Source organism: Hylaeus volcanicus, unplaced genomic scaffold (assembly GCF_026283585.1).
Source record: "Hylaeus volcanicus isolate JK05 unplaced genomic scaffold, UHH_iyHylVolc1.0_haploid 12221, whole genome shotgun sequence".
Classification (NCBI taxonomy): domain Eukaryota; kingdom Metazoa; phylum Arthropoda; class Insecta; order Hymenoptera; family Colletidae; genus Hylaeus; species Hylaeus volcanicus.
This window is the reverse complement of record NW_026533163.1, coordinates 1,300,856-1,326,167: the sequence shown is the minus strand read 5'-3', so window position 1 is coordinate 1,326,167 and position 25,312 is coordinate 1,300,856. Positions and strand designations below refer to the sequence as shown.

The 25,312-nt window shown below is 31.8% G+C and overlaps 8 protein-coding genes and 1 long non-coding RNA gene across 23 annotated transcripts; 5 read left to right on the top strand and 4 right to left on the bottom strand.

Annotated features, from left to right (window-relative positions):
* The first annotated feature begins 5 nt into the window (after window positions 1–5).
* On the top strand, window positions 6–3,054 carry LOC128883473 (uncharacterized). The gene is made up of 19 exons (XM_054135862.1): window positions 6–346; window positions 401–413; window positions 462–508; window positions 562–572; window positions 694–764; window positions 815–844; window positions 909–1,060; window positions 1,113–1,187; window positions 1,248–1,295; window positions 1,360–1,449; window positions 1,514–1,583; window positions 1,631–1,658; window positions 1,711–1,870; window positions 1,926–1,968; window positions 2,070–2,117; window positions 2,182–2,231; window positions 2,289–2,427; window positions 2,486–2,580; window positions 2,651–3,054. The coding sequence occupies exons 1-19, from the start codon at window positions 155–157 to the stop codon at window positions 2,735–2,737; spliced, it is 1,449 nt and encodes a 482-aa protein (XP_053991837.1). The 5' UTR covers window positions 6–154; the 3' UTR covers window positions 2,738–3,054.
* A 3,624-nt stretch (window positions 3,055–6,678) lies between these two features.
* On the bottom strand, window positions 6,679–7,582 carry LOC128883380 (transcription factor BTF3 homolog 4-like). Of its 2 annotated transcripts, none has more exons than XM_054135663.1 (2): window positions 7,414–7,582; window positions 6,679–7,341 (listed from the first exon to the last, which is right to left on the bottom strand). In XM_054135663.1, the coding sequence occupies exons 1-2, from the start codon at window positions 7,432–7,434 to the stop codon at window positions 6,769–6,771; spliced, it is 594 nt and encodes a 197-aa protein (XP_053991638.1). In that variant the 5' UTR covers window positions 7,435–7,582; the 3' UTR covers window positions 6,679–6,768. The 2 variants fall into 2 exon arrangements, with proteins under 2 accessions (XP_053991638.1, XP_053991639.1); XM_054135664.1 differs by having other exon boundaries at window positions 6,679–7,346; window positions 7,414–7,555.
* A 288-nt stretch (window positions 7,583–7,870) lies between these two features.
* On the top strand, window positions 7,871–10,917 carry LOC128883374 (uncharacterized). 2 transcript variants are annotated; one of them, XM_054135651.1, is made up of 6 exons: window positions 7,871–9,675; window positions 9,736–9,890; window positions 9,939–10,218; window positions 10,265–10,366; window positions 10,438–10,659; window positions 10,709–10,917. In XM_054135651.1, exons 1-6 carry the CDS (start codon window positions 8,265–8,267, stop codon window positions 10,915–10,917), a joined length of 2,379 nt encoding a protein of 792 aa, XP_053991626.1. In that variant the 5' UTR covers window positions 7,871–8,264. The 2 variants fall into 2 exon arrangements, with proteins under 2 accessions (XP_053991626.1, XP_053991625.1); XM_054135650.1 differs by having other exon boundaries at window positions 7,871–9,890.
* LOC128883379 (triosephosphate isomerase A-like) lies at window positions 10,725–12,268 on the bottom strand. 2 transcript variants are annotated; one of them, XM_054135662.1, is made up of 6 exons: window positions 12,125–12,268; window positions 11,903–12,075; window positions 11,719–11,842; window positions 11,451–11,668; window positions 11,294–11,394; window positions 10,725–11,236 (listed from the first exon to the last, which is right to left on the bottom strand). In XM_054135662.1, exons 2-6 carry the CDS (start codon window positions 12,021–12,023, stop codon window positions 11,048–11,050), a joined length of 753 nt encoding a protein of 250 aa, XP_053991637.1. In that variant the 5' UTR covers window positions 12,024–12,075; window positions 12,125–12,268; the 3' UTR covers window positions 10,725–11,047. The 2 variants fall into 2 exon arrangements, with proteins under 2 accessions (XP_053991637.1, XP_053991636.1); XM_054135661.1 differs by having other exon boundaries at window positions 10,727–11,236; window positions 11,903–12,232.
* A 23-nt stretch (window positions 12,269–12,291) lies between these two features.
* On the bottom strand, window positions 12,292–14,872 carry LOC128883377 (actin-3-like). Of its 2 annotated transcripts, XM_054135659.1 has the most exons (13): window positions 14,771–14,872; window positions 14,559–14,700; window positions 14,448–14,501; window positions 14,318–14,390; window positions 13,604–13,649; window positions 13,466–13,541; window positions 13,217–13,410; window positions 13,061–13,161; window positions 12,967–13,013; window positions 12,766–12,897; window positions 12,655–12,691; window positions 12,499–12,607; window positions 12,292–12,454 (listed from the first exon to the last, which is right to left on the bottom strand). In XM_054135659.1, the coding sequence occupies exons 1-13, from the start codon at window positions 14,771–14,773 to the stop codon at window positions 12,293–12,295; spliced, it is 1,176 nt and encodes a 391-aa protein (XP_053991634.1). In that variant the 5' UTR covers window positions 14,774–14,872; the 3' UTR covers window position 12,292. The 2 variants fall into 2 exon arrangements, with proteins under 2 accessions (XP_053991634.1, XP_053991632.1); XM_054135657.1 differs by having other exon boundaries at window positions 14,448–14,700.
* On the top strand, window positions 13,472–16,067 carry LOC128883381 (uncharacterized). Of its 8 annotated transcripts, none has more exons than XR_008458917.1 (7): window positions 13,472–13,861; window positions 13,914–14,095; window positions 14,159–14,228; window positions 14,325–14,399; window positions 14,454–14,646; window positions 14,697–15,533; window positions 15,582–16,067. It is a non-coding gene; the product is annotated as an uncharacterized LOC128883381 (long non-coding RNA). The 8 variants fall into 8 exon arrangements; XR_008458916.1 differs by having other exon boundaries at window positions 13,472–14,095; window positions 15,582–15,775; window positions 15,829–16,067; XR_008458921.1 differs by having other exon boundaries at window positions 13,472–14,095; window positions 14,454–14,526; window positions 14,577–15,533.
* Window positions 15,082–18,688, bottom strand: LOC128883375 (uncharacterized). 4 transcript variants are annotated; one of them, XM_054135652.1, is made up of 12 exons: window positions 18,483–18,688; window positions 17,832–18,304; window positions 17,412–17,650; window positions 17,242–17,351; window positions 16,870–17,087; window positions 16,763–16,803; window positions 16,593–16,713; window positions 16,453–16,506; window positions 16,299–16,381; window positions 15,684–16,244; window positions 15,569–15,636; window positions 15,082–15,509 (listed from the first exon to the last, which is right to left on the bottom strand). In XM_054135652.1, exons 2-10 carry the CDS (start codon window positions 18,141–18,143, stop codon window positions 16,139–16,141), a joined length of 1,284 nt encoding a protein of 427 aa, XP_053991627.1. In that variant the 5' UTR covers window positions 18,144–18,304; window positions 18,483–18,688; the 3' UTR covers window positions 15,082–15,509; window positions 15,569–15,636; window positions 15,684–16,138. The 4 variants fall into 4 exon arrangements, with proteins under 4 accessions (XP_053991627.1, XP_053991629.1, XP_053991630.1 ...); XM_054135654.1 differs by lacking the exon at window positions 18,483–18,688 and having other exon boundaries at window positions 17,832–18,145; window positions 18,205–18,227; XM_054135655.1 differs by having other exon boundaries at window positions 16,763–16,800; window positions 17,832–18,688.
* Window positions 18,689–18,848: 160 nt separating this feature from the next.
* LOC128883378 (uncharacterized) lies at window positions 18,849–20,522 on the top strand. Its single transcript, XM_054135660.1, has 4 exons — window positions 18,849–18,989; window positions 19,249–19,677; window positions 19,752–20,059; window positions 20,112–20,522. Exons 2-4 carry the CDS (start codon window positions 19,250–19,252, stop codon window positions 20,351–20,353), a joined length of 978 nt encoding a protein of 325 aa, XP_053991635.1. The 5' UTR covers window positions 18,849–18,989; window position 19,249; the 3' UTR covers window positions 20,354–20,522.
* A 116-nt stretch (window positions 20,523–20,638) lies between these two features.
* LOC128883546 (protein BUD31 homolog) lies at window positions 20,639–23,467 on the top strand. The gene is made up of 4 exons (XM_054136039.1): window positions 20,639–21,057; window positions 21,112–21,249; window positions 21,305–21,383; window positions 21,436–23,467. The coding sequence occupies exons 1-4, from the start codon at window positions 20,882–20,884 to the stop codon at window positions 21,484–21,486; spliced, it is 444 nt and encodes a 147-aa protein (XP_053992014.1). The 5' UTR covers window positions 20,639–20,881; the 3' UTR covers window positions 21,487–23,467.
* Window positions 23,468–25,312: the final 1,845 nt, after the last annotated feature.

The window sequence follows — 25,312 nt, the reverse complement described above, 5'->3', positions numbered from 1 at the left end:
ATGAAGATTAATATCACTCGAAACAGAAAAATATTTTCTGATTTATAATTTTTGATCACACCCGTCCTTGCACACCTGAAAATTTTTGGAGTGATACCAATAAAAAAAAAATTAGAAAATAATTGGTACACCACTAGTTTTCTGTTAACCCGAAATGTCAAAAATATTCGAAACACATTCATCGATGCCACGTAGTGATTCGTTTTTAGAGGAACATGCAATGCTATCAAATACTATTGCGGAGAAAAGGCATAAATCCTTTAAGAAGGACTCTGAGATGAAAATCAATGAAGGTGAGGCTGTAGAATCGTCAATGATCCGTCTTGCATCCGTCGTTGTGCTTATGGTACAATTCATTGCGTTTTGATTAACGTTGTTATGATAGTCTTTTTTACAATAGGTTGGATTTTCAGGTATAATCATGCCATGCAACAGTGTATTCAAAAGTAATTGTTTTATAGAAGGATTAACACACTTAGCTTCATTAGCTATTTATTACTTATTTAAGGTAAAAATAAATGTTGTATTATGTTGATCTTCAATTATTAAGAAAATGTTTAGGATGATTTAGGGTAGGAGACCCCGTCAAAAAGGATATTTTTATCTAGTTGCTTGATTATTTTTATTAAATTAAAACCGTGTCATAGTAGATTTTGCTTAGAAGACCAAGTGATTCTTCTTAATATGTTACAGACTCTCCCCTGCTCAAGTGTCTTTACTATTCGTCGCACCAGCGTTTCCATGGTTTTTAAAACCTTTGTTTGGTAACAAAAAAATTTCTCAGATTTTTGTTGTACAAATAAAACCTGTTTAGCATTTTACAGTGATTCGTTTCCTATTTTTGGTAGGCATTCTGTTTTTTATAGAATTTGTTTTTTTCAACAAAATCACTTCTTTTTCTTTAATAGGTTTAAGACGCAAACCTTATCTTCTATTTTTTTCTGTTTTGCAAACATTTGGCTTCATTTTATTGGGTTACGGAGTTCATGGAGTTATAGGCGCTGTGTTATCCTTATTTATTATAGCCTTCAGTGCTTCGTTTTGTAGTGCCATTGCGGAAGTAGTTTATGATAATAACAATAGAGTATCCTGTTTATTTTTTCTTTATGTAGGCCCTGCTAGTAGAATTAAGTCAGGGGTTGCGGGAGGATGCATCGAGTGGTGTTTCAGATTTTACAATGGCCAAGGTCATATCCAATATGTGATTAATTAATTAATTAATTAGCTTGTGGCTTGTTATATTTTAGGGCGTTGGATCTCTTCTTGTTGCTTTTTTCTCAGGATACTTGTTAGAGGTTATTTTTAGTATTTTAATATACAAAAAAGGGTATTTTGTTGATCCTTAAAACTTTTTTTTAGACGGTTCCCAAAAAAACAGTTTTTTTAACGACAGCTTTTTTCCCGTTAATAATTTTTTTTGCTGCTTTACCTTTAAAAGAATCAATAAAAGTTGGTGTTATAAACTAAAGTACCATCTCAAAAATGAAATTTTGTTTTACTTTGAATTATCTAGATACCTTCGAGAAATGCTACCCAGCAATTTTTAGAACTTTTAACCTTTCTGCGTCAGAGACTTATTTGGGGTAGTTGAAATTGTACAAAAGCAATTTAAAACAAATGGTGGTTTTAGGCCCTGTTATCTTTATTTTAGTTTTTATGTACGTTGTCAGTTTCGAATAATCAGTATTAGTACATTTTTATGATCCAAAGGGCGGGTCCTGATTACGATGACGCCTTATTCTTTTACTACACGGATGTACTTGATTTCAAGCCTAGTTTTATGGGGACATTACGTTTCACTTATGGTATGGCTGCGATAGCCGGAGCATTGGCTTACCGAAAATCAATGTATACTACGTCTTATCGAAAAGTAATCAATTTTTGTTTAAATTTTATTTCATTCAAGTTCATTCGTAAAACTTTAGATACTTTGGACAAGTATTTTATTCTCTCTTCCAATTTATTTGTGTATGTTAAAATGTACTTTTTAAATAGAAACTACGTCCACAGACACTCCATGTACAAAAGAAGCATTGTTTTAAAAATTTCGTATTTTTACATGTCTCTAGCACCAATACTTTTAGTAACAGGATTAAACCTGCGTCTTGGCATTTCTAGTATGAAAGAAATGAAATTTTTACTAAAAATACGATTTTTGACCAATTTGGGTGTATTTTTTAGACAAGCTTTTCGTATTAAGCGGAGGCTTTTTAAACGAAGCTGTCGCCGAGGTGTTCTAATAACGAAAACATTGAACATATTTTTAACCCATTTTTTTTCGTTTCTAGATCCAACTTCTTCCCTTGTTAGTGTTAACAGCTTGTATTTGTCCTAGTGGGTTAGAGGGATCTGCATATAGTACGATGATTGCAGTTCGTAATCTTGGTTCAGCGTTATCGAAATGTTCTTCTTCACTTTTGATGTTTGGTACGATTGTTAGATTAATGAAGTGTTGAATCAATATTAAATAAATATGTTAAAAAAGCATTAAAAATCGATGGAACCCATTTTGATCATCTAGTTGCGTTTATATGTATTTGTGGATGTTTTAATCTACTACCATTTTTTTTTCTGCGTCAAGTAAGCTGAATGAGTTTTTACGTAGTCAATAGGACGAACTATTGTATTATGGTATGACTTTTCTGTCTAGATTCCTACAGATAAAGAATTAGAGTCTGTTTCTAACAAAAGAAATTCTAGTTTGCTTCTGGAGACTCCAACGATTTTGTCTTGTTAATGTCATTATATTTTCGTAAAAAAATGTCTTTTAAAAAAACTGATAATGTTGATGACTTTATCAAAACGATTAAGGTTAAAATAAGAATAAAGGAAACATTTATATTTTATTGTACTATTTAAATTATTTTATTAACCAAAAAACGGTTTGAACAGGATTTATAAACAATAAAACACAGAATCTATATGCTTGTTAGTGGAAAGTACGTTTCAAGAGGAACTAGAATGAACATTGAACAATCCTGTCAGTCAAAGTATTTTAAAAACAATAAATGCAGTTTATTTTAATAAGTTTTCTAAAAACAAAAAAATGATTTTACTACACTTTTAATTCGTTCGATGACAAACGGAAATCACAATAAGAAACGCTAAACAAATGAAACATATTAAAATCAAATACTTTGTTATTATAAAGAGTTTTTCATTAGAAAGTGGAGTATTAGAAAATAAATCACTTTTCGTGTTGTTAGTAGAGAAAATGTCAGACAAGAGATGAGTAGTCGAAGTGTTAGTTTGTTTTGTTTCATTAATTAAATAATGTCTGCCGTTAACTGGAAAAGGATCTGTTTGTGTAGATGAATTGAGAGGATCCGCAAAACTTGGCAAACCGGTTAAAGTGATGGTTTGGTAAGAATTTGGCTTCATATAATAAGAGTTGTTTGCATCATCTGGTGAAACATTAGAACTGAAATTTGTCCAAGTTGAATTAGCAGATCTTATTCTTTTTTTTTTAATACTTAAATTTGAAATACCAGATGCACCTGACGAGTGGAACGAAACGATATCACCAATACTATCGTAAATTGTCGCATTGCTAGAAGGTGGTGTTTTGTCCAATTTTTGATAACTCGTTACCATTTCATTTTTTGTTGAGTTAATTGTATTCGTGACAAAACCGAGTGTACTGTTGATATTATTTGGTTTATCATCGACTACTTCATTTTTCTTTGCAACATTTGGAGTAGAACTCTGATTGACAGGGTGCTTCGTGATATTATTTGAAGGTGAAGATGTGATTTTTTTTTGGAAATCTGATATATCAAATGCCTGTCGACGATTATTCCATTGAAGTACTACATTATTTGGGAACCATTCATCCTTCCAGTAATACTTTACTAAATAGCCTAACGTATTTGTTAAATGGAATTCAAAAAAATGATCAGACAACAGATCTAACTTTTGAGAAGATGGACTCGTAAAATTATAACCTTTAACATCCTCGTTATTTAAAAGTTTAAAATATTCAGCAGGCGTTGTTTTATTCATCTTCACAGAAAGATAACATAAAGTACATTCTTGTTTTAAGGGAAAGCCATCCGTCAATTCCTGGATAGGTTTTCCGAAATTCTTTACAAAAGCATCCAATCCGCCTAATGTTTTTGTTGTAGGTAAATTTGAAAACTTAAATCCTATTTCATCTAAAAAAATACGCCTGGTAACTAAATTATGAAGACGCCAAAAATAAAGAACTAAATATTTTGAATCATCGATGATTGGCTCAGTCGAATTTTTATTGCTTTCCATCAAATTTTGAAAATCATGACTTGCTTTTGAAAACGTTACAACACTAGAAACGGCGGAAAAATGCTTCCGACATTTTTGGCAAGGCAAAGATCTGGAAATTACACTTTTCAGTATCTTAAACATTTTCTCAGGATACATAGGATATCTGTACGAAAGTAGATTCGCATCATTTGATTCTGTTGATGGTGATAAAAAAAAATGAGAGAAAGTTTTATTTGCACGGGATTGCCATAAAACATGATTCGAGATTGTTAAAAAATGAAAAAGTACCCACATATCCGAAAAAACGGCGCCAAAAGGTGCAGTGATTAAGGGAAAATCTTTCTTTAATTCAATGTGAGTCTTAAACAAATTTTTATAATCTCCAACAGGTAGTGTTCCATCTTTCATATTCTTCAAAATTTCTTGCTCGAAATTAAGAAACAGCAACCGAACGTTGTTACCAGGTAACAAATTTCTTATCGCCATTAAAACATCTAAAATGATCGTTAAGACATGGCTGGGAATTCTATCTTTCTCTGCTAAACCAGAAAGAAAATCTTGTTTTAATAAACGATAAATACAATTTAAAATATACAAGTAACGCTTATCAACCGTTTCTTGATTTAAAATACTCAAAGTCGCATTGGGAGGTTCGTTGGCCAATTCTACAAGTTTGGAAACAGGAGGCACAAGGTCATTTTTTTTAGATGGTGCTAAAGTGGAAAATATTGTAAAACTCTGATTATTGAGAGTCGACGAAGAAATTAACTCTTTAGATGACATGACAGCAGAACAACCATCATAGAAACCTAAACTACATGTTGTGTTGATCCACTGAACGAACGCATTACGTTGTACTGTTGTTACCAATGGATTCTTATTTTCATAACGTAAAACAAGAGAATACTTTCTGTATTTGGCATAAACTCGAATATGAGGATACGAATGAATTCTCAGATTATTACAAAATGTCATATGTTCGTCCGTACCAGGCTTTCTATCATGACAATCAAATGCATAAAATTTTATATTACGATGACATGATAATGCTTTAGATGCTTCAATAAAAAATGGCGCAGTTCTGTGGCAATGTGAGCAATAAGACAGATAGAAAAAATATACTTCAAGCTCCGGTGGATCAACACTTCCATTTTCAAGAGATTCACGTAACCCTGGATCAATTTTATTGGATTTCGAATAATCAAGAAGAGATAAATTTGTTTGAATAATTTTAAAAGGTGAAAAAGAACGAAGAACTTGATCTATTTCATTTTTGTCGTCATATTCCTTAACATATTTTTGATCCTTCACTGGAATCAACAATTCAATGCGTTGTGGATGTGAAGTGTGGTTCGTTTGACTTTGATTGGAATTGTTTTCATTTGCATTAAGTTGTGTATCATTCAACTGACTTTTTGCCACTGGAGTAATTTCATTCTTAACATTTTCTGAAACAACATTTTGAAGGGATCGAGTTACACTTCGAGATTTCTTAGGTTCCTTTTTAGTACTTTTCTTTTCTGTTTCATGGTCAACGTTACTTGAATTTCTTTTAGCGGTTTTCGTAACAAGCGTTAACTTTTCAATGGCATTTGCACCTAATTGAAACGTATTTGAATTCAAGCCAGAGCCATTTTGGATAAAATGGTCTGATTCATTCTTTTTAAGGGTAGTATTGCTTCGGAGGAAGTTATTGGCACCAATACCATGATTTTGGTAATCTAAAGTAAAAGTTAGCGTAATTGTAGTGTTAGAGTTTTCATGCTCGCTTTCAAATCTTAATGAGTGGCACGAAAAGCTAAGAAGAAAGAAGAAATAACTAAAAAAAAATTGTTTCATAAAAAAATTACGTTTATAGACTCCAAAAGAAACATATGGTGAGATTCAGCTGTACTGAAAAAAAAATTAACTTGATTTTATCTTATTGAGGGACATATTAACATGTTTTAGCACCACTCCTCACGTACACAGACAATTATTTTCACATATAAACACAGTTTTACACAAAAAACAAAAATATTTTCACACCAGATGAAATTCGGGACATGTTTTTTTCTACAGTTGTGAAACGATTGGATAAAAAATAAAGCAATGGTCGGAGGGTGCCAAGAAAAATAAATAATTAAAATATTAAGTAATTTAATTTAATGATAGTCAAAAATAATTTCAAACAAGGCTAAAATTATGTTGAACAGGATTTTAAAGTTTTTTTTCTGTTTTTAAATAACACTTGTTTATATGCGAAAATCGTGTCTAGATAGAGTTTTACCGCTATTAAGACGTTATGTGAATATATTAAAATCAACATGAACGAAATCAAGAAACACACTGTAATGTTTTTTATAGAATCTCTACACAAAACTATAAATTTTAAATTCAAACTATTATGCTTTCTATCTTTTATGGAATGGAGTCGTGTTTTTTTACTTGGAACACTTTTTTTTTTTTTTTCAAGCCAATTTTTTTTTTATTTAAGTATGTGAAAATTAAAAATATTGTGATTGGGTTGTTTTAGAAAAAAAGAGATTACGAACACTTTTCAACTGAAGCTGTCGCTTCGAAATTGGTGACTAAATCAGGTATTTCATCAGAATCATCTACATCAGATATTTTTGAAACTGGTATCGAACTGGGAGAATTTAACTTGAGAGTATCGGTGACAGCGTTTGTTTCTTGCATTTTTTGCCATTCAGATGCAAATTTTTTAAGAATGTCTGTGGTTAACTCTGGAACAGAAGACAATAACTGATCTACGGTTTTCTCTTCACCTGCTCCTGTAACAATGAATGTATTCGCGTTGATAGCGACATGAACCTTTGGCTGATTGAAACATAAAGCTTTTCCATCTTTTCGTATCATTGCTACTTCATCGACACCTGGCAACTGAGACAAACCCATTCGTTTAATAGTGGTTTGCAATTTTTTATCATCCGCATAGGCTGATTTATGAGCTACGGCTCGCCGTTGTAGTCTCGCGCTATTTTTACCACCTACGCGCGTTCCTAATCCTATCCTTTCACGCAATCGTGCACGGGCAGCGAGAATTTCCGGGTCTGCTGTACTCATGGAAGCTTTGACAGAAACTATACCTCGGTGAATCTACACTACGTGTTCACTTTTTGATATGAAACAAACTAACGCTTTTTTGTAGCTTTTAAAAAACAGACGTACCAGGAATTGATTTCGGTGCATGCAGCTATTGGGGCAGGGACGCGACCCAACCACTATTTTTTTTTTATTGGAGCATACAAAAGCATACGGCCTCACCAAGGTTTCTACTGTAAACCAAACGTTTCTGTTGAAAGTTGCTCCATTCGACGTATAAACACATTTGAAAAAAAAAGATGGGAGATACTTGGACTAACATACAAATACACTCGCGCGGGCGCGCACACACACACACGCACACACACGTCCAGATGTAAGCGTAAATCGACATACGTCTGTAACTCTATATTTATACGAAAAGTTTCATTTTAAATTATTTTCATATTCTTTGTTTGACTAATATTGTTATTTTCTTTTTAATGTGTACAAGGTAGAAACAAAAAAACTGTAAAGTGCACTTTAAATGTACAAGTGTGTTAAGTTTTTCTGAGTCTCAAAAAAAAACTGCATACTTCGACCTCGTGCATGTCTTTGTTTTGATACTCTTTTTTGAAATCATCTTGTTAACGCATACAAAAAAAGTTTGTATATAATATAATAATAAGTTAGAAATTAAAATAAAATAATTAGTTTTTGAACATTAAAGCGGGAGTTGAACCACATACATAACTCGATCAATCAAGTTTTTGTTTTGTAAGCCTGATTGTACTTTTTAGCTTAAGAGACGAGTTTTGTTTATCTAGTCTAGTTGACAAAAAAAGAAAAATCATATTTAATTTTTGTTCATAGCATGCAATGTAGAAGAATTTAAAGTTTAGTAAAACTTAAGCCACGACAATGAAAGTGCAAGTACATACGATGCTTTAATATCAGTTCATTTATAGTTTAGACTTGTTATTAAAAAATCCGAATCGATGAGGGTGGATCGGGTTTCAGCAGGTTTACCCTTTTCTCCAAAACGTTTACAAAGTACGACATTAACAAATGAAGAACCTACTTTATTAGCGTCACTCTACGGTACATCGTTTAATCGTTCTTATGAGAAAAGAGTCCAAACAATGTCTGCAAAGGTTGCGGAGAAGTCTTTTTATGGGAACTCTAATGCAGCAGAGTATAATGTTGAGAAAACTCAACCATTAATTTTTTGTTCAAGTGATCTTCATACTAAACAAAATGATTCTTACCGTTTTCCGTGTAACACGTCCAATGCTATCAATCCGTCGTGTAATGTTACCAGACATAAAATTTCAACAAAACAATTGCCTTTATCACAATTGTATACAAAAACTTTGGACACACAGTGGCAGAATAAACCGGATGCAATCAAATTTGAATATTTTGATAAAAATCAATGTCACCTGTTAAAGAAATCAAATCACGTGACAAGGGATCCAGGGTTCACGGAATCATCAAGAAAAATGAAGGAACAAATAAATCAACTTCGTCGAAGTTATTTTCGATTCGCTTTAGAACTTTCTAAATTGTGTACAAAATGGTACCGCCATACTTTGAAAAAATACTTTGGAATTTTTTACTCGGAACTAAAACGAATCAATAAAACAAATCTATCTTCTCAAGTAACGAAAAAGAGCTCATGCTGCCTTCGACATATAGGTAATCGACGATTGATGGCGTCTGTTTTATTTAAAAATCTCATGATTTTGATTCTAAGTCCAAAAAAATTAAAGTTAATTGGGTTTTGTCGCTTGATAAAGCACTCTATTAAATCCTTACCTTGTTCACATGAATCGTGTACAAGTGTTTCAAATTTTGAAGCATTTCAAATCGAAAGGGGAGTTCAATGCATGCAGCGTGTACTATTACGTGTTTGTTTCAAGAAGTTTCAATCAACATGCGTTGTGACATGGAGAGAAATACGTCCTTTAATTCAACAAGTGACGCATCTTGTTCAAAGACATTTAGAGAGTGATCGGTCTTGTGATACCGTCACATCATCTGTGTCAACGAATCAAACTAGTAAAGTAGTGTGTGACTCAATCCATGAAAACAGAACTTATTCAGGATCAGATCTATTGTTCCCGCGATCTAATGATAAGAAAATATTAGTGAATGAAAATGTAGATCAAAATACGTTTGATATACCAGTCATGGTGTGTGCGAAATCTCTATCAACATGTGAGACATTCCCTTATACTTTATCTTCTGAGTCCATCAAAAAACTATCGACTGAGTTAGTGAAGAATGAACAACTTGTTACTGATGTATCTTTTACCAGTCATTCACATGATTTCCAATCATTACCTACTGCACAAGATATAACGAAGGAAGAAAATCAACCAGAAGCAATTGGCTATTCAAAGGAAGGTAAAAAACAAGAGGCGATAAGACGACAATGTCGCAATGAAAAGGTCTATAATGGTTTAGGAGAAACGAAAACGCCACATTTTTTTGCATCTTGTCAAAGCACACAACAAACAACTATGACCTATGAAAATTTTTATTTAAATGAAATGTGTCAAGGAGATTATTTTGTTAAATACCATCGTAAAAGTGGGAAACCTAGTTGGCGCTACATTTGGGTATGGAATGTATTAAAATGCATTAAACACTCAATTTCTTTCTACCAGGTGGACCCAGGTGAGGGGACTTTGTGTTGGCGTTCTTTTAAAACAAGTTCGACACCCGTCAAAAATAATTTACCTCCTCAACAAGAAACAAATTTGAGACGTAAAACAAGTCAAAGATTATCCCGTTTTTTCTTTCCATTTACAACAAAGGAGAAAACATCCGGGACTTTAACTTCATGTGATTTAAATAGAATACCATCAGAGTCCTCTATATGCTTGCAACGGAGCCAATCGACATTAACAACTTCCACAAAAATTCAATCTAAGCCATCTTTTCTAGGTGACGTTTAAAAGAAATTTTATAAAATCAAACACTGTTTTACTAGGTGTCGAACCACAATATGTATTTTTATCTAAATTGAAAAAGATATCTTATAGTTGGATTTATAAGCCTAACAAGGCAGCATCCCTCATACGTAAACATTCTCGTAGGAATACTTTTTTTTACAATATGTTAATGCGCAACATTTTCTTTTTTTTTTTTGCACTATATTTGTAGCATCATTCCCTTATACTTGTCATTGCTCACCACAACCATGCTTTCACCCAATGACATCCTTAACGTTCCTTTTAGTACTTTACGGTGATCCACCACGGAGTCGCAGCTTTAATTCGAAATTCCGTAAATTTTCCTTACTTGGAAAAAATCATCCTTCACCTACTCAGCATATTCTCCAATTCACTTGCGTGAATCCAGAACAACTGTATACTTGGTTAATAGGTTAGTTGACTGACTTTGAACACAAACAAAATGATGTTTTTCCGTGCAGGACTGCATATTCTTATGATCTCGCATCATGTCATTTACCCTTCCATTTATTTACATCGCTCTTTTCAACAAGGTTTAAACATACTATACAACCAAACAACAATCAGCACACATGAAACTATACTTTTAAAACGATTTCTTGTACTTTTACGTTGGGACCGACTTCGCCGTTTCGTACGTCATTTGAATGTTATCAGTGCACACCGGTAAAAAGAGTGCTAAATAGTTCGTTTTGTAAAAAAGCATTTATTCAAACATGAATAAGGGTGGTGGTTCGAGCGAAGAAGAACAAAAACACATTTTACAAAATTGAATAATAAAGTTTAAAAAGTCAACTGTTTTATATTACAGAATTAACAATTTGTACAAATTCCGGTTTTAAAGAAGCGCCTCCAACAAGAAAACCATCCACGTCTTGTAATTTCGATAATTCTTCGCAATTTTTCGCATTTACAGATCCCCCATAAACAATTCGAACCGATTGCGAGATAGTGTTACCTTTTTTTTCATGAAGAAAACTTCTTATGAACTGAAAAAAAAATATTGCACTCAAAATCTTTCGTCTATACATTCTCTAAACGCATACAGCATGGGTATCTTTAACTTGTTCTACCGAAGCAACGACTCCAGTTCCGATCGCCCACACAGGTTCGTACGCTATAACGATTTTGGACCAATCCTTACAATCTATTGAACATTTATTAAAATTATATAGTTTTCAACACGTCGACTGCATAACATACCAAGAATCACGTTCAGTTGAGACGCTAATACAGCTTCAGTCTCCCCACTTTCTCTTTGTTGTAAATTTTCACCTATGCATATAACCGCAAATAAATCATTTTTGTGGCAGGCGTTTAATTTTATAGCCACATCGCTGTCTTTTTCGCCATAGTATTGTCTTCTTTCTGAATGTCCAATCAAAGCCCATTTCAATTGAGCATCTTTCACCATTTCACAGCTAAAAATAAAAAAAAAAGTATTTTTCGATACTCCTTGTAAATAAATTACCTCATTTCACCCGTATATGCGCCAAAGCCCGTTAGTGAAATGTTTTGACTTCCAACATTTATTTTATGACACACCGTGTCACGAATTTGAAGCATATGAATAGGAGACGGAAATATAACAACATCTACAGAAGTGGAAAACATTCCTTAAAGTATTTTTAAAATAAAAATAAAAAACCTTTTACCTATACGTTGAGAATCCCACTCAGCTTGATTTAAAAGCTTGACGAGAGCCCCATTACTTTTTTCAGTTCCGTTACATTTCCAGTTGCCTCCAACCCATGGTTTTCTTTGAGCGTTCACCATTTTTTATTTTTTTCGTGCCAACGTTTTTTTTTGTTTGATAATATAAGCGTGCCTTCGTAAGTTTAACACATGAGTATGGGACAGTTTTTACGCTTCCTTACACACACGAGATTAGAACATTGTTTTTTTTTCCTATTGGACTTGGTATAAAAGATCTCGTTTGCTGACATCAATTCTTTTATTTTATCGCTGAATTTCTAGCATTTTTTATTTAATATATGAAAAAAAATCATAAAAAATTTCGTTGTTTTAAATTGAGATAAAAAAAATTAGGGACATTTCTTGTCAAAAATTGTATCTCCGTGCTCCTCATATTCACTGCGAGTCACAAGAAAATCTTGAAAACTTGCTAGACATGTCAGAATAGAACTTCCTATGAAAACTGTATGACGTCGAAGATGTTTTTGAGGTGGATAAAGAATTTTCAAATTCTAACAAAACAAAGTGAAGTTGACGCTACATAAAAAAAACATACTGAATAGCTTTCAAGCTGTGTATGCACTTCTTTTTGAAACTTTGAAAAGAAGCCTGAAAACATTGTATTTCCTCCCGTAACAACTATTGAATTCAAGTGCGATTTCACTCTGGTTATCGTAAAGTCAATATGTTGTTGGAAAAAGAATTATCGTACTTTGAGGTTTTTTCCTTGTTAGCTCGATTTAATGATTCTGTAATACATCCAGTAGTACGTTACAAAGCAAAACGAGATACACATTTTTAACAAACAATGGAGATATATTACCTAGCATCATACAAGAACAGCTCCAGTCTTTCGTATTTAGTTTCCCATCTGAACTCATTTCAGACAATAAATTTTCACAAGTCTCTTGATGATTTCCAGAAACTAAGGGATCAAGCACGTGAGATAGTTGACCTGATAACCCGTATACATAGTTTAAGTACGTTCTTATTTCATGCAGCAACTAAAAATGAAAACTATTACTCGTATCAATGAAAGTATTATCAGGTAGCTGATACGATATGCCGTTTCTGATTGATAAAATATTTACAAAAATACGATAAGACAAATTATTGACTTTGATTTAACGAAATCGTTTTCACTTCTATTGAAAGATAATTGACGCTTTATGTCTTCCACCATACACTCTAAACTCCAATCCCAATAGGATTGTGTAATCTAAATCAAAGAAAACAATTATATAGAAACATACGGTTCACAAAAAAAAACTAACAAAAGTTTCACGGAAAGGCTTCATTGTAGGTTTTTTTGAGTAAGCGTAGAATGGGTAAACAACTTGTTTGTCTTGAAATAACGATAAAATTTCTTTATTAAAGAAACATCCTCCAATAGGAGTTTCAATAATTGTGGACTGTAAGGTGTACCCTTGTAAAACGACCGATGATGTTGTACGACTATATCCCGAATCTAGTAAAGTTAGTTTAAAGACTCAACCCCATTAAACCATGAACGTTTATTTTACCCCATACAAGCGCGGATGTTTGCCCACAACCATAAGTGGCCAGAACAGGTTGCTTGCTGAAAAAGATACCCTCACACTAAAGATTTACAACACAATGCCAGCAGCATTTCATTAGGATTCTCATGAGTCGAAATGTACTTCAAGCGATGAAAAGAGTATACTTGCTAAACAGTTACGTAAGTTTCTAATAACATAAGCAGAAAATGTATGCTGGCAAAGTCACTACAACAATCATAATTCACGCCATTTCTTGTCTGACAAAATATTTTATTAATTTCTCATCCTAGCATAAAAAGTATAACAGGTTAAAAAGAAAGCCAATGAATGACTTGAGGTTTTGATAACATGCATGAAGAAGCATGGAACATTATTTTTCATGAGCTAAACACTGTTACTGTAATCGTACTTTTCCATTCGACTTTCGTAAAATTTAATAAAATATTATCAGAGAGTTTTACGGCAAAATAATAGAACAGAATAAAGAACTAGTAGATAAGAAAACCATTGTTTGTATCTTTGTTAATTACAGCCGAACCCGACTTTGAAAGAATAAACAAAAACATAAAAAAAGAAAAAAAATTTCTGCCAATACCAGACAAACAAAGAAGCACGTCGTTAGTATTCAAGCAAGTATTCTATAAAAACCATTTATTCCATTAAATTTTTTACTTTGTTTTGTTACTTTAATTACAGAAAAAAATATTTTTATTTAAGAGAAAAGACATGTCAATGAAGAAAAAGAAATGTTTACGTTACTACAAAGGTACGTTTTAGCATAGGTAGAAAATCAATGTGTTACTCGAAATCTCTAATGTTTACTTTAACCTATTTTCAATTTTTTTTGCAAATTACCGATCAGTCTTTGCAGATTCAGGAAGCAAAAGGGGTAATGTTGACAAAGTCGATGCAGAGGAAGGACTCACGGCTAAAAAAGGTGATTAAGAAGAGGAGTATCAGATGCTATAAGACCACATTAAAATACCTCTAGGTTTCATTGAGTGGACAATTGCATTTTTCAAAGCATCCTCGTCTTCCACTGGGCAATAATTTATTACAATATAGTAAGACTTTGGTTTTTTTTCATGAAAAGCACCTTTGTAGGTTTGAGTAGAACTATCATAAACATAAGGCTTGATAACATCAGTGTCATACATCACTTCCTTGGGATCCAGAGGAAATAAGTAGGTTTTTGAAGAAGGTGATAATACTATAGACGAATTGACGACTCCAGAAGCCTTAATTAATTACAGAGTTATGTTATGTATAGAAGAAGCTAATTGCATTTGAATAAAGAAATTTCGTTACCATACAAAACTCATTACAAGGTTCTGCATTTCCAGAGAGTCCAACGCGTAGTGATGATTCACTAAGTTCTAGGATACGTGCATTACAAGTTAGTTGATTCGTGCCATCTACATAAGTCACTCAATGAAAATCCAAACGACCGTAACGAAAACATAAACAGGTTTACCATAAGCATCGGATATCATTAGTTCAAACAATTGGCTTGAATGTTTTTATTTAACGTATAACGTTTTGAAAAAAAAAAAAAAAATTCACCTTTTAAATGACTGGACTACCTGACGAATAGTTCTGTGTTCTCTTTTATTACTGCGTTTTAATCAAGAAACCCAAAAAAAAAATTAAATTCCTAAAATTATCACACTTGTTCATACAAGGCAGTGAACAAATGTTTTCTTTCTCAACGAAAAAAAAAATCTTTAACAAGTTCTTTTTAGTTTTATTGTCTTCTCTACAAATATTCTTCAAGTAAAAAAATTTAAGCTGCTTAATTTTCCACATGATAAAAAATGCTTGATAAATTCTTTTCGGCGTCTAGAAAAGTTATTGTGTATCCAAATTAATTCTTTTACTTCCAAATTTAGCATAAAGCGAAGCCTTAAGCTGTTTCATTTGTTCTTCTACATGAGCTTTTTTAGTTTCATGTTCCCGTATTTCTTGCTCTTTCTCTTGTATTAATCGTTGAATCGATTTTTGAATTGTACTCTCCTTTTCCTTGTAAAACGTTTCTCCAATTTTCAAACTACAATATTTAATAAAAAAAATAGTAAGAAATGATATGGGATATCCAATGCATCTTACAGTGAAATGTCAGGATTTATACAAACAAGAAGCTCTTCGTCAGCATCCTTCAATTGTTGTACTTCTTCCTTAAGATAATTATTAATATAAAAAGAAAGTCAAGTACATGGCATACTTTGCAATGAACGATTCGATCAGAAATTTCTCTTGCCTCTATAACTAAACAGGAAAATTCATTAATTTTTTCTTGATCTTCCCATACAACTGGTACATCGTCGTTTTGTGTCACTTCCGATTTTATCATTACCACTTTGTTACAGTTGAAGCAAAAAACTTGTGTTAATGACAGCACCCTGGCTTATTATGAAAACTGGTACAACAGAAATATTGTATTTGAAATCCAATGTAGCCTTTAGGCAATAAAACTCCCACATTTATTAAAAAAAAATCATTAGATGAAATGTTATTGATTTTTTCATTTTTAACAGTTACATGAATTAAAAAGATCATTTCTGACATTATGTTTTGAGCTAAAAGAAATTGATCACTTGAACAAGAAGTTATTATACCATTAGAAACACTAGTTTTTCGCTTCAACACAAAGTGCAGTAAAATACAAGAGTTTATGTGTTACGCCAATGCAATTGTTGAAAAAATGAAGGGAAAAATCACACAAAAAACTACAAGGGAAGCTAAAAACAAAAAGATTTCTGTCATAAAATTTAGTTGATTTCCCCTACAGACATTAAATAGAAATGAGTGAAAAGAGTAATATTTAGAATTTTAGTACCATGTAAAAATTTTTAAATTGTTTACAGCATCATAGGTTTTCAAAATGTAAGACTGAGTGGAGATTGCAGCAGCGTCAAGGACCTAAAGAAATTTAAGAAAAAATACAGACTGAGTTTTTGTTACTTAAATGAATTGGTGACATGAATATTGACCTTGTTATCCTTATTTAACAATGTACCATAACGTTGTGCGATAGATATCATTGCCTACAAAATTCAAACAACTCGTACAATTAATCAATAATACATAAGAATTGAAGCAGGCTTTGGACTCTTTTTATTATTTAGAGTACCTGTACTGATTCATATAAAAATTGCTCCGTTTCTCCTTCAATGCCTTCATTTCCCGTAAAAGTTTTCTTTGGATCTCCTTGGATTGGAAAATTCTCTTTTAAAATAGCAGTTGATACCTGGCTTTTTCATATAAAGCCATTACACAACTGTTACCATGATTGTAACCTACTGATGTTCATCATGCTGGCTAGAACTTTTAGTTAAAATCTTCTTTATAAAAAAAAAAAGTAAGCTACAGTTTTTTTCTTTTTTATAAAGTCGAAATTAGGGTATTACTTTGTTGTCTTCCGTAGAACGATTAGGAAATAAGTCATGTAACACACTTTGAATATCCTCTACTGTGACTTGAAATGAGAATGTAGGTTTTTTTTTTGAAAAAGATTCAGTAATAGTATCACTTCCATTTTTCTCTACGTGTTTGTCATTTGGTTTGGAAACAGAAGAATCAATTAGTAAGTTATTTGATTGATTTCTGTATAGTGCGGTTTGTTCACCTATAAAAAGCATGTCAAAAAAATAAAAATAATCCTCTTTTTGAAGAAAAACAACAAAAAAAAAAGTAAGAATAAGAATAAAATTTTATTTGTTTACGTTATTTTTTTAAGGTGGTGGAAGTCAATAATGGGTGTGAAAGAAAAAAAGACTTACAGGAATGAGGACTCTGTGGAATATTATTTGTTTGTTTCAATACCCAATTTTGTACCAGGTCGGATAGATAATAAAATTGATCACCAATGCCAAAATTTTCGTCAGTTGTACTGAATGATCAATGCATTGAATTCAACGTTTGAAAAAGGATTTGAAAAAAAAGTAATTACTTGAATTCAACAGTCGTATGTTGATGCATATCAGAAGAATTTAACTGTTGTAAAAGATGAACTAAAAAATACCGCCTTGAATAACCCATCAAGTAAGACCAAGAAGTGTTTAAATAAAAACGACATAAACCGATTCCTTTTTGTAAAATGTCATACGTTAATTTCCTTTCATGTTTTTGAAGAATCAATGTTGTTGGTTGATCAATTTGAATCAATTCATAAACAATATGAAGTATAACCTAAAATGTACAGATATTTGGGTATGTGTTAATAAACACCAATGAAGCAGAATATTCTTTTAATAAAAAAATGAGTGTCACTGTGTTTGGTTTTTTTTTTTTACAAAAGAAGCTTTTTTCTATATATAAGGAATATGTGTGTTTGGAGACAAACAACATAACTTGTGTGGTTTAAACGTACTTTATATAAAGTTGAAATCGGTATAGTTTCTTGATATTTTGCATACTGTCGTATAAAATGAAATTCGTTTTCTTGATGTGTGTGGTCCGTTTCTCGAGTATGGTTCGAGCGTTCGACGTGTGTCCCAGACTCAGAGTTTTCTTCCGGCTGGAATATTTGTCCAAGTTTGTGTAGTATCTCAGGATTCTCATGTGGAGGTAAATAATACATATTATTTAGTGTGCAACTATTGTAAGAACAATGGAATAAACAATGTTCTACATGATCTAAAAATCTTTTTTTTTGTGAAAGACAAGCATCCAACGTACACATAACTGTTTTCAGAATTTTAAATAAAGACTTACATTACTTAGTACACTTGTTTAATTCTTACTAGAATGCTGCTATTTTTTTTTCAAAAACCGTATAAGGCAAGCAGATATAGGATCGTCCCACACTGTCTTGGCTTACGAAACACACTAATGCCTAACCCACTAAAAAAAACAACAATCCATTTGTTACTTTTTTCAATTTTACATTTCATTATTGTCATTTGTATCACTGTTTGAAAATTAAAGCACATTCAAACAATTTCACAAAAAAAAGGTTCAAAAGAACATCGTGGATGGACTTTTTAATAATGTATTACTAACGGTATACAGTTTTCGTTACCAACTTGACTATGAATAGAATTTACAGTCCTAGTCAAATCCAAAAAAAAACATCAAAATTTTTACGGTAACGTTTTTATATATGTCGTTGCGTATTTGTTATGAGAAGGAAATGTTAATAATTTCATACGTGTTTTGAAATAGTGAAGAAAAAAAAAAACACGTTGCGTTGCATTATTCACAATTTAATTATGTGATACGAGTTGGAGTATGTGGTCATAATTAAAAAAACCTAGAGTTCTTTTTAATAGTGCCGAGCCACTCTATTCATAACGAACATGCATCTGGGTCTTGTAATAAACTTTTTAAGCGACGTTACTCCACAAAAAAAAATATTTGACAACCCACATACATACATCACAAGTCTAACTCTTTTTTTTTAAAACCCATTTCAAGAGCATTGAGACTCATTTTTTTTTAGAAGACATTTTTTTAATTGTGTTAGCGTGCTGTAAAAGTCACGGGTATTAAAAAGTATTCCAGTTTAAATTTTATTACTACATATTGGGTCGGTACTTCGTGTATCCTAATATTTTTTTTTTGGGCTTTAACTTTAGTAATTAAAATTATCTTTTTTTCTTTCACTCTCTCTGTTTCTCTCTTTCTCTCTTTTTCTTTTTTTTTTTTTTAAACAACGGATTGAATGTAAAAAAAATTTAAAGAAATAATACCTACTTTTTCTCTGTTGCACTGATATGTTTTTTAATAATCCATTCTACTAAACAATATTAATTCGTTTCGATCTTTTATTTTTTTTTCTTTTTTAGAATGGCATATGTCAATGAAAACCAATTCAACTTAGCGGATATGTATGCACAAGAAGTTCATGAAAGGTTAAAACAAAAAAATATACCAATGGATGGTTCGCCACAATATCCTCATTATACACATGATCCTGTTGTCCTGGAAGAAGATAATTCAACACGTGGTGAAGCATGGAGTGATCTTTTATCCTGTCTCACTTCCCCTTTATTACGACTTGGTCTTCTTATACAGCTTCTAGTTTTAATTTTTGGATTTGCTTTATATTATGGTCATGGTGGTACTGGAGTTTTTACATTTGATTTATTTAATACTCCTGAAAAATTACGAACAAGTCAAGGTTATTCTGCTATACTTATTGTATTACAATTTTTTTTTCTGCTTGGATGTATGTGTATATCTAGTTTTCAAATCTATGTTGCTGATAATAGCAAGTAAGCTTGTTGACTGGTAGTATTTTTTTATGTAATGCACTCTCGTCTAAGGTTTCATTCATTTCATGTATTAGACTTACGCGTGGATTTCGAGCCGGTTCTAAGATGCTATCCACTGCAACCCTTTTAGATACATTCGTTGTTGGTTTACGTTTAATGCAATCCATTTATGCCTATCAATTCTTGGGAAAACGATGGTGGATGAAATACACTCAAAGCAATGCAGATTGGTGTTTATTTTTTTCTGGAACGTTACTTCATTCGGTTGCTTTAGCTTTGTATGCTTTAGCCTTCTTTTATATGGAAGCATATCATGATGAGGGAACCTACGAAGAGTGGTCCTGGATTTTACTATCCTTGTTCTCCTTAGCAGCCTTTTTTGGTATGTCATTTGTGTTCTTTTTCGCACTCTTTTTCACCTTTTTTTTTTTTAGAATTTCTACTGATCTTTACGGGATTTGGTAATTTTTTTTCTCTTATTCATATAGCAGCTCTTGCTACAGCGGTGTTTTGGGCCTTTAGTTTTGAGCCTTTACTGCATTATTATTCTCCAGTGTTTCATGATCGTGATATTAATGCTGATATTCCAACCGAAGATATTGATGATAATCAGCTCTTGAATAAGGAAATGGAATCTCAACCAAGGGATTCTTATGCTTATACTACAGCTACCTAAGAAGAGGATGAGTTTTTTTTTTTGTGTAATAAAACTTTTTTTTGTTTATTTGTCTATGTACATAGTTGACTATAATTTTGGCTTTACTAATTTTAAAGAAAAAAAAAGGAAAACTCCTTTTTAAAAATGATTTATTTGAATTGTTTAAAATATTTTCTTATTTACATTAAAAAAAAAGTGTACCAAACCAATGTTTTTATTTAATTAATAGTAATTAAAAAAAACACGTTTGCTTTATCCAGTTTTTTTCTTATCGTTAAAAAAAAGAAAATTTCTTTCATGGTTTTATATCAAAGAGTATGAAAATAATTTTTATAAAAAATGTACATTATAGGCCTGCGATTTAGTTAACGTGAGTTTTTTTTAAAAATAATAAAGAGGTATTCTATTTTTTTTAAATATTTGGACGCAAAAAAAAAACTGTGCCTTTAAAACCAACTACAACTAGTTTGTGTTGCGCTTGATAATCAAAAAATTATCACAACAAACAACTTTTTTTTTTGTTAGTGAACTTACTATCATCGTTTTATGTATCGAACGCACTCTTTTAAAAACAAAAAAATCCCTGAAGGCTGGGATTTAATTGAAGAAACTGTAGAAGATTTTAAAAAAAAAATGCGCGATGCAGAATTGGAGCCTCATGAAGGCAAAAGAAAGTGTGAATCATTATGGCCTATATTTCGTATACACCATCAACGCTCAAGGTGAATATATGTTCTTTTTAAGGAGCAAATAAATGCGATATTTTTTTGTTACAGGTATATTTATGATATGTATTTCATAAAACAGAGTATAAGCAAGGAATTGTATGATTATTGTTGCCAAGCGGGTTACGCGGATCGAAATTTAATTGGGAAATGGCGTAAACAAGGATTTGAGAAATTATGTTGTTTAAAGTAAAGTTGTTTGATCATTAAAAAAAAATATTTAAAATATTATCACTCTGTTTAGATGTATTCAGCCTTCCAATTCTAATTTTGGTACAACTTGTATTTGTCGTGTTCCCAGTAAGGATTTAGAAAAAGGAAAGGTAATATACCGTGATGTAGTTGTTCACAAAAATAACACTTTAACTTTTTCAGGTTGTTGAATGTACGCATTGCGGCTGTCGTGGATGCGCTAGTAGCGATTAAATGGTGAATCTAAAATGATTTTTGAAATTGTGTGTCTTTTGCATGCATTCCTTTAGATACCGATGCATCACTCGAAAAAAAGTCTTAAAAATAACAAAAAAAAAGTATAAAAAAACATTGCTTTCTCGTAAAGTGTATTTTGTGCAATAGAGAAACGCCGATGCATTTTATAGTTTTTCAAAAATAAAATATTGTGAACGCATGATCTTTTTAACGACACAGAAAAAAAATTAGCATGTAATCAGAGACTAACATACTTTTACGTTTTAATTCAATGACTTTTTTTCTTATGAAAATGCTTTTCGCCTAATATCCAATCAATATGTTATACACCATTTCAGTAAACGTTCACAAGGCTTCTTTTTTGCATCAATTGAGTATGAGATAATGTTTACGATATTTTAACAAAGTGGAGAGTAGATAATGCCAATAAATATACGAGAATTGAATTGTCGCCATTGCATGCTTGTAAACAATACAAAAAAAAAGATGAAAAAAGTTCAAAACGACATCTTTAAAAACACTTCTGCCACTACCATAAGATTTGAAAAACGTTGTCACATTTTGATGCTGTGTGTCTTGATGTACTTTGTTGAAAGAGGTTTTGGGACTAGTTGAAGTGCTTGACTAAATAGATCTAAGATTGTAATTTCAAAGTAGAACATGCATACGAAAAAAATGATTCAAACATAAGATTTTCAAAAACGTGGTAAAAAACGACACTATTAATTCATCTTTTGTTCCAAGTATGCCACACATGCGTCCAACCTGCATGAAAATCAAAGGATTCGGTACGATTCATTTCAAAACCAATCAGTCGATATTAAACTTTGTGGCAATGTTTTTAATTCAATTTTTCGTCAATGTTTTATTTGTTGTTACAACTTGTTTTCATATAGCTTTAGCAAACACACGCTTGGAGAATCTTCGTACTGTGGCATCGGTACCAGCAACTTACGACTTAAGCACATTAAAAAATATGCAATCAGAATGCAATCGTTCGACAAGGGTACTAAGTGAAAAAAATCCACATGAAAATACTTCAAAATCCATGAAATCGCATCATCAAAACCTAAATAGCAGTGGGGTCAAAAGACTTTATGTACCTAACAGTAACGCTCCCCCACAACATAAAAGAATTTTAGTTCTTAAAAGAAGGGTACCATCTAAATTAAAACAAAATACAGAACGTACACAACCAATCACTATTTCAACAGAGTCCACGAAAAACGTTGAGAACATTAATGAACAGGCTCAAGACAACGATAGGAAACTAGGCAAACTTTTTCACTTCCGACCAAGGGTTGTAATGAAAACATTAACGCCTCTAAAAGTGAACGCAAACTGGTATACACCATCTACCCATAACGCAACGGCTAGGCTCGCTAATGTATCAACAAAAACACACAAAACTCCTTTAATAGACTATCTGAGTAGCATCAGTAATGGGGTCAACAGAAGTCCTTCAACTATTACGACTTTGCAAGGACAAAACACTAGAAAGATATCGCAAACTCAAACCGCTACCAACAAAACAGAAAACAATTTTCAATCAAACATTTGGAAGTGTTACGACACAGACACGAATAAAATTGTTCCATGTGTAAGGAAAATAAGAACAAATCCAAAGCACCTCGACACAGAGAGCACTTTCCTCCACACCCCTATGCCACAAGTAGTGCATGAAAGTCAGACTACTAGACCTTTAAATTCCAAGAAAAATGCCTTTCTACTAGTTAGAAGAAATCTACTCGATATGACTAGAAACAAACATTTCACAACTACAACGAAACCCTTTTCATCTTATTTCCAATCTACACAAGTTCGTCAAAACAGATTAAATTCAATATGAGCTTTTAGACAATATATTTTATAACAATTTTTTTTTGAAAAACAATTTAAATGAACTTCTCGTGGTTTATCATCAAAATAAATCTTTATAAAAAAGCTCTTTCAGAGGAAAGATTTTGACGATCTAGAATACGAGAAAGTGCTATTAACCTAAGCAAAACACAGATCTTAAAGCGAAACCTAACATACATCTACCAATTAAGACTACATTAGTTTCAATACTTCAAGTCTTATGCTTTACTTTAAAGCACTATATAGGACATAGCCACCACATTGCTTTATGGTATAAGAAAGCATACAGAAAAGGCGAGAGAGAAGAGAACTCTCTAAATGTCCTGTGTTACATAAAAATGTCAGACAGGGATAACTGAAAGTTCGGTTTATCTTCACAAATTCTCCTAAAGAAATTTTTTTCTCAGAAGCCAAGCGTAACTTTTTCATCACTTTAAAAACATGCTCAAATCGCACTTTATTCTACAAATTCTTTAAAATCAAGAAATTGACATTATGACACAATTGTACTCTCGTTTCAACTGAAAGTTTAAACAGCTTTGCATCACACATACTTTTTGACCTTGGTCCCAGGGACAGTCGGGACATGCCAGTTTAGCAGACTCCCCGAATAAAGGTAACATAACAAAAGCACTACAATCTATGTGCAGCTAAAATTATTTTTAAATTATGGAATATCTGGAATTGTTGCCGCTAAACACATTTAAATAAGATATACCAACAATTTATTGACACAGAGTAAAACTATTGAATTGCATTATAAAGTTTAACAGAACATGTCTATTCTTAGAAAGCATGCAGTGTATCATTAAAAAAAAATCAAAGGTGTATTTTGATTGTTAAGTTTAAAGAAAAAATTAAAGGTTTAATTTGCTTGTTAAGCTTTAAAAAAATTAAAGGTGTTATTTGCTTATTAAGTTAATAAAATGAATGGTGTATTTTGCTTGTTAAGTTTAAAAAAAAATTATAGGTATATTTCGCTTGATAAATTTTTAAAAGGATACGTTTCTTTTTCTATGTGACTTTTGTATTGAATAAACCTGTTATCTACGATAACAATCGCTACCGAATATCATTTGAACCTAAACTAGTCACTATTTCAATAAAGATAAAGCGAGTTCGGCGTTTACGCTGATAGGCTGAAATACTGTTAAATAAAATAACGCATATTATTTGTAAAATATAACAAATATATAATTGTTTTGAAATCAGTTTAATTTAATTTAAAATATTAAAGTTTTTGTAATAATGCACTGTATTTTCTTTTTTATTAAATTTTGTTCTTTTTACTACGCTTTTCTGTATTGCAGGTGCGCTTTAAAAAATCTAAATATTGGAGACGAAGAGTTTATTCCCATATCTTTAAGGACTTCCAATGGTGATTGCATAACTATACATAAACGTGATGGTTAGAGAAAGCAAACATAGGCGCAATTAAAAAATGTTTGTTTAACATTCAATATATAGACGAGGTCAAACCAGCAGCTATTATTAAAGGTATTCTGTATAAGCTAAGCAACAAAAATTGCCTAATGTTCTACTAAGTAATAGTCTAGTAAAGTTAAAGTTATCTAGAGTAAAGTTACTCTTAATAAATGAGCAACTGTTAACACGTAATAACGTTCAAATAATAAAAAATGTTCTAGTTGCTAATGTCCAAAGTGAAGCAAATCTGGGAAAAAGTAAAGCATTCAGGAAGCCTGTTCCAAAATAAAGTTTGCTTAAAAAGATGTTTTCGAATCTGCCAATTTTTGTTAAAATATAAAATATTAAAAAAAAGCAGTCTTTTTTACTTAAGAAATTCATTCTGCCTGGATATTACAGTATTTCACGAGAACGTGAGATGGTTTCGGACTTATTTTTCTTTTAATGAAAAGCTTTACAATAAATTTTTGTTGAAATACTGAAAATTGTCAATTAATAAAAATTGTTTTGTATTTTATACATTTTCTCAATCCAATGT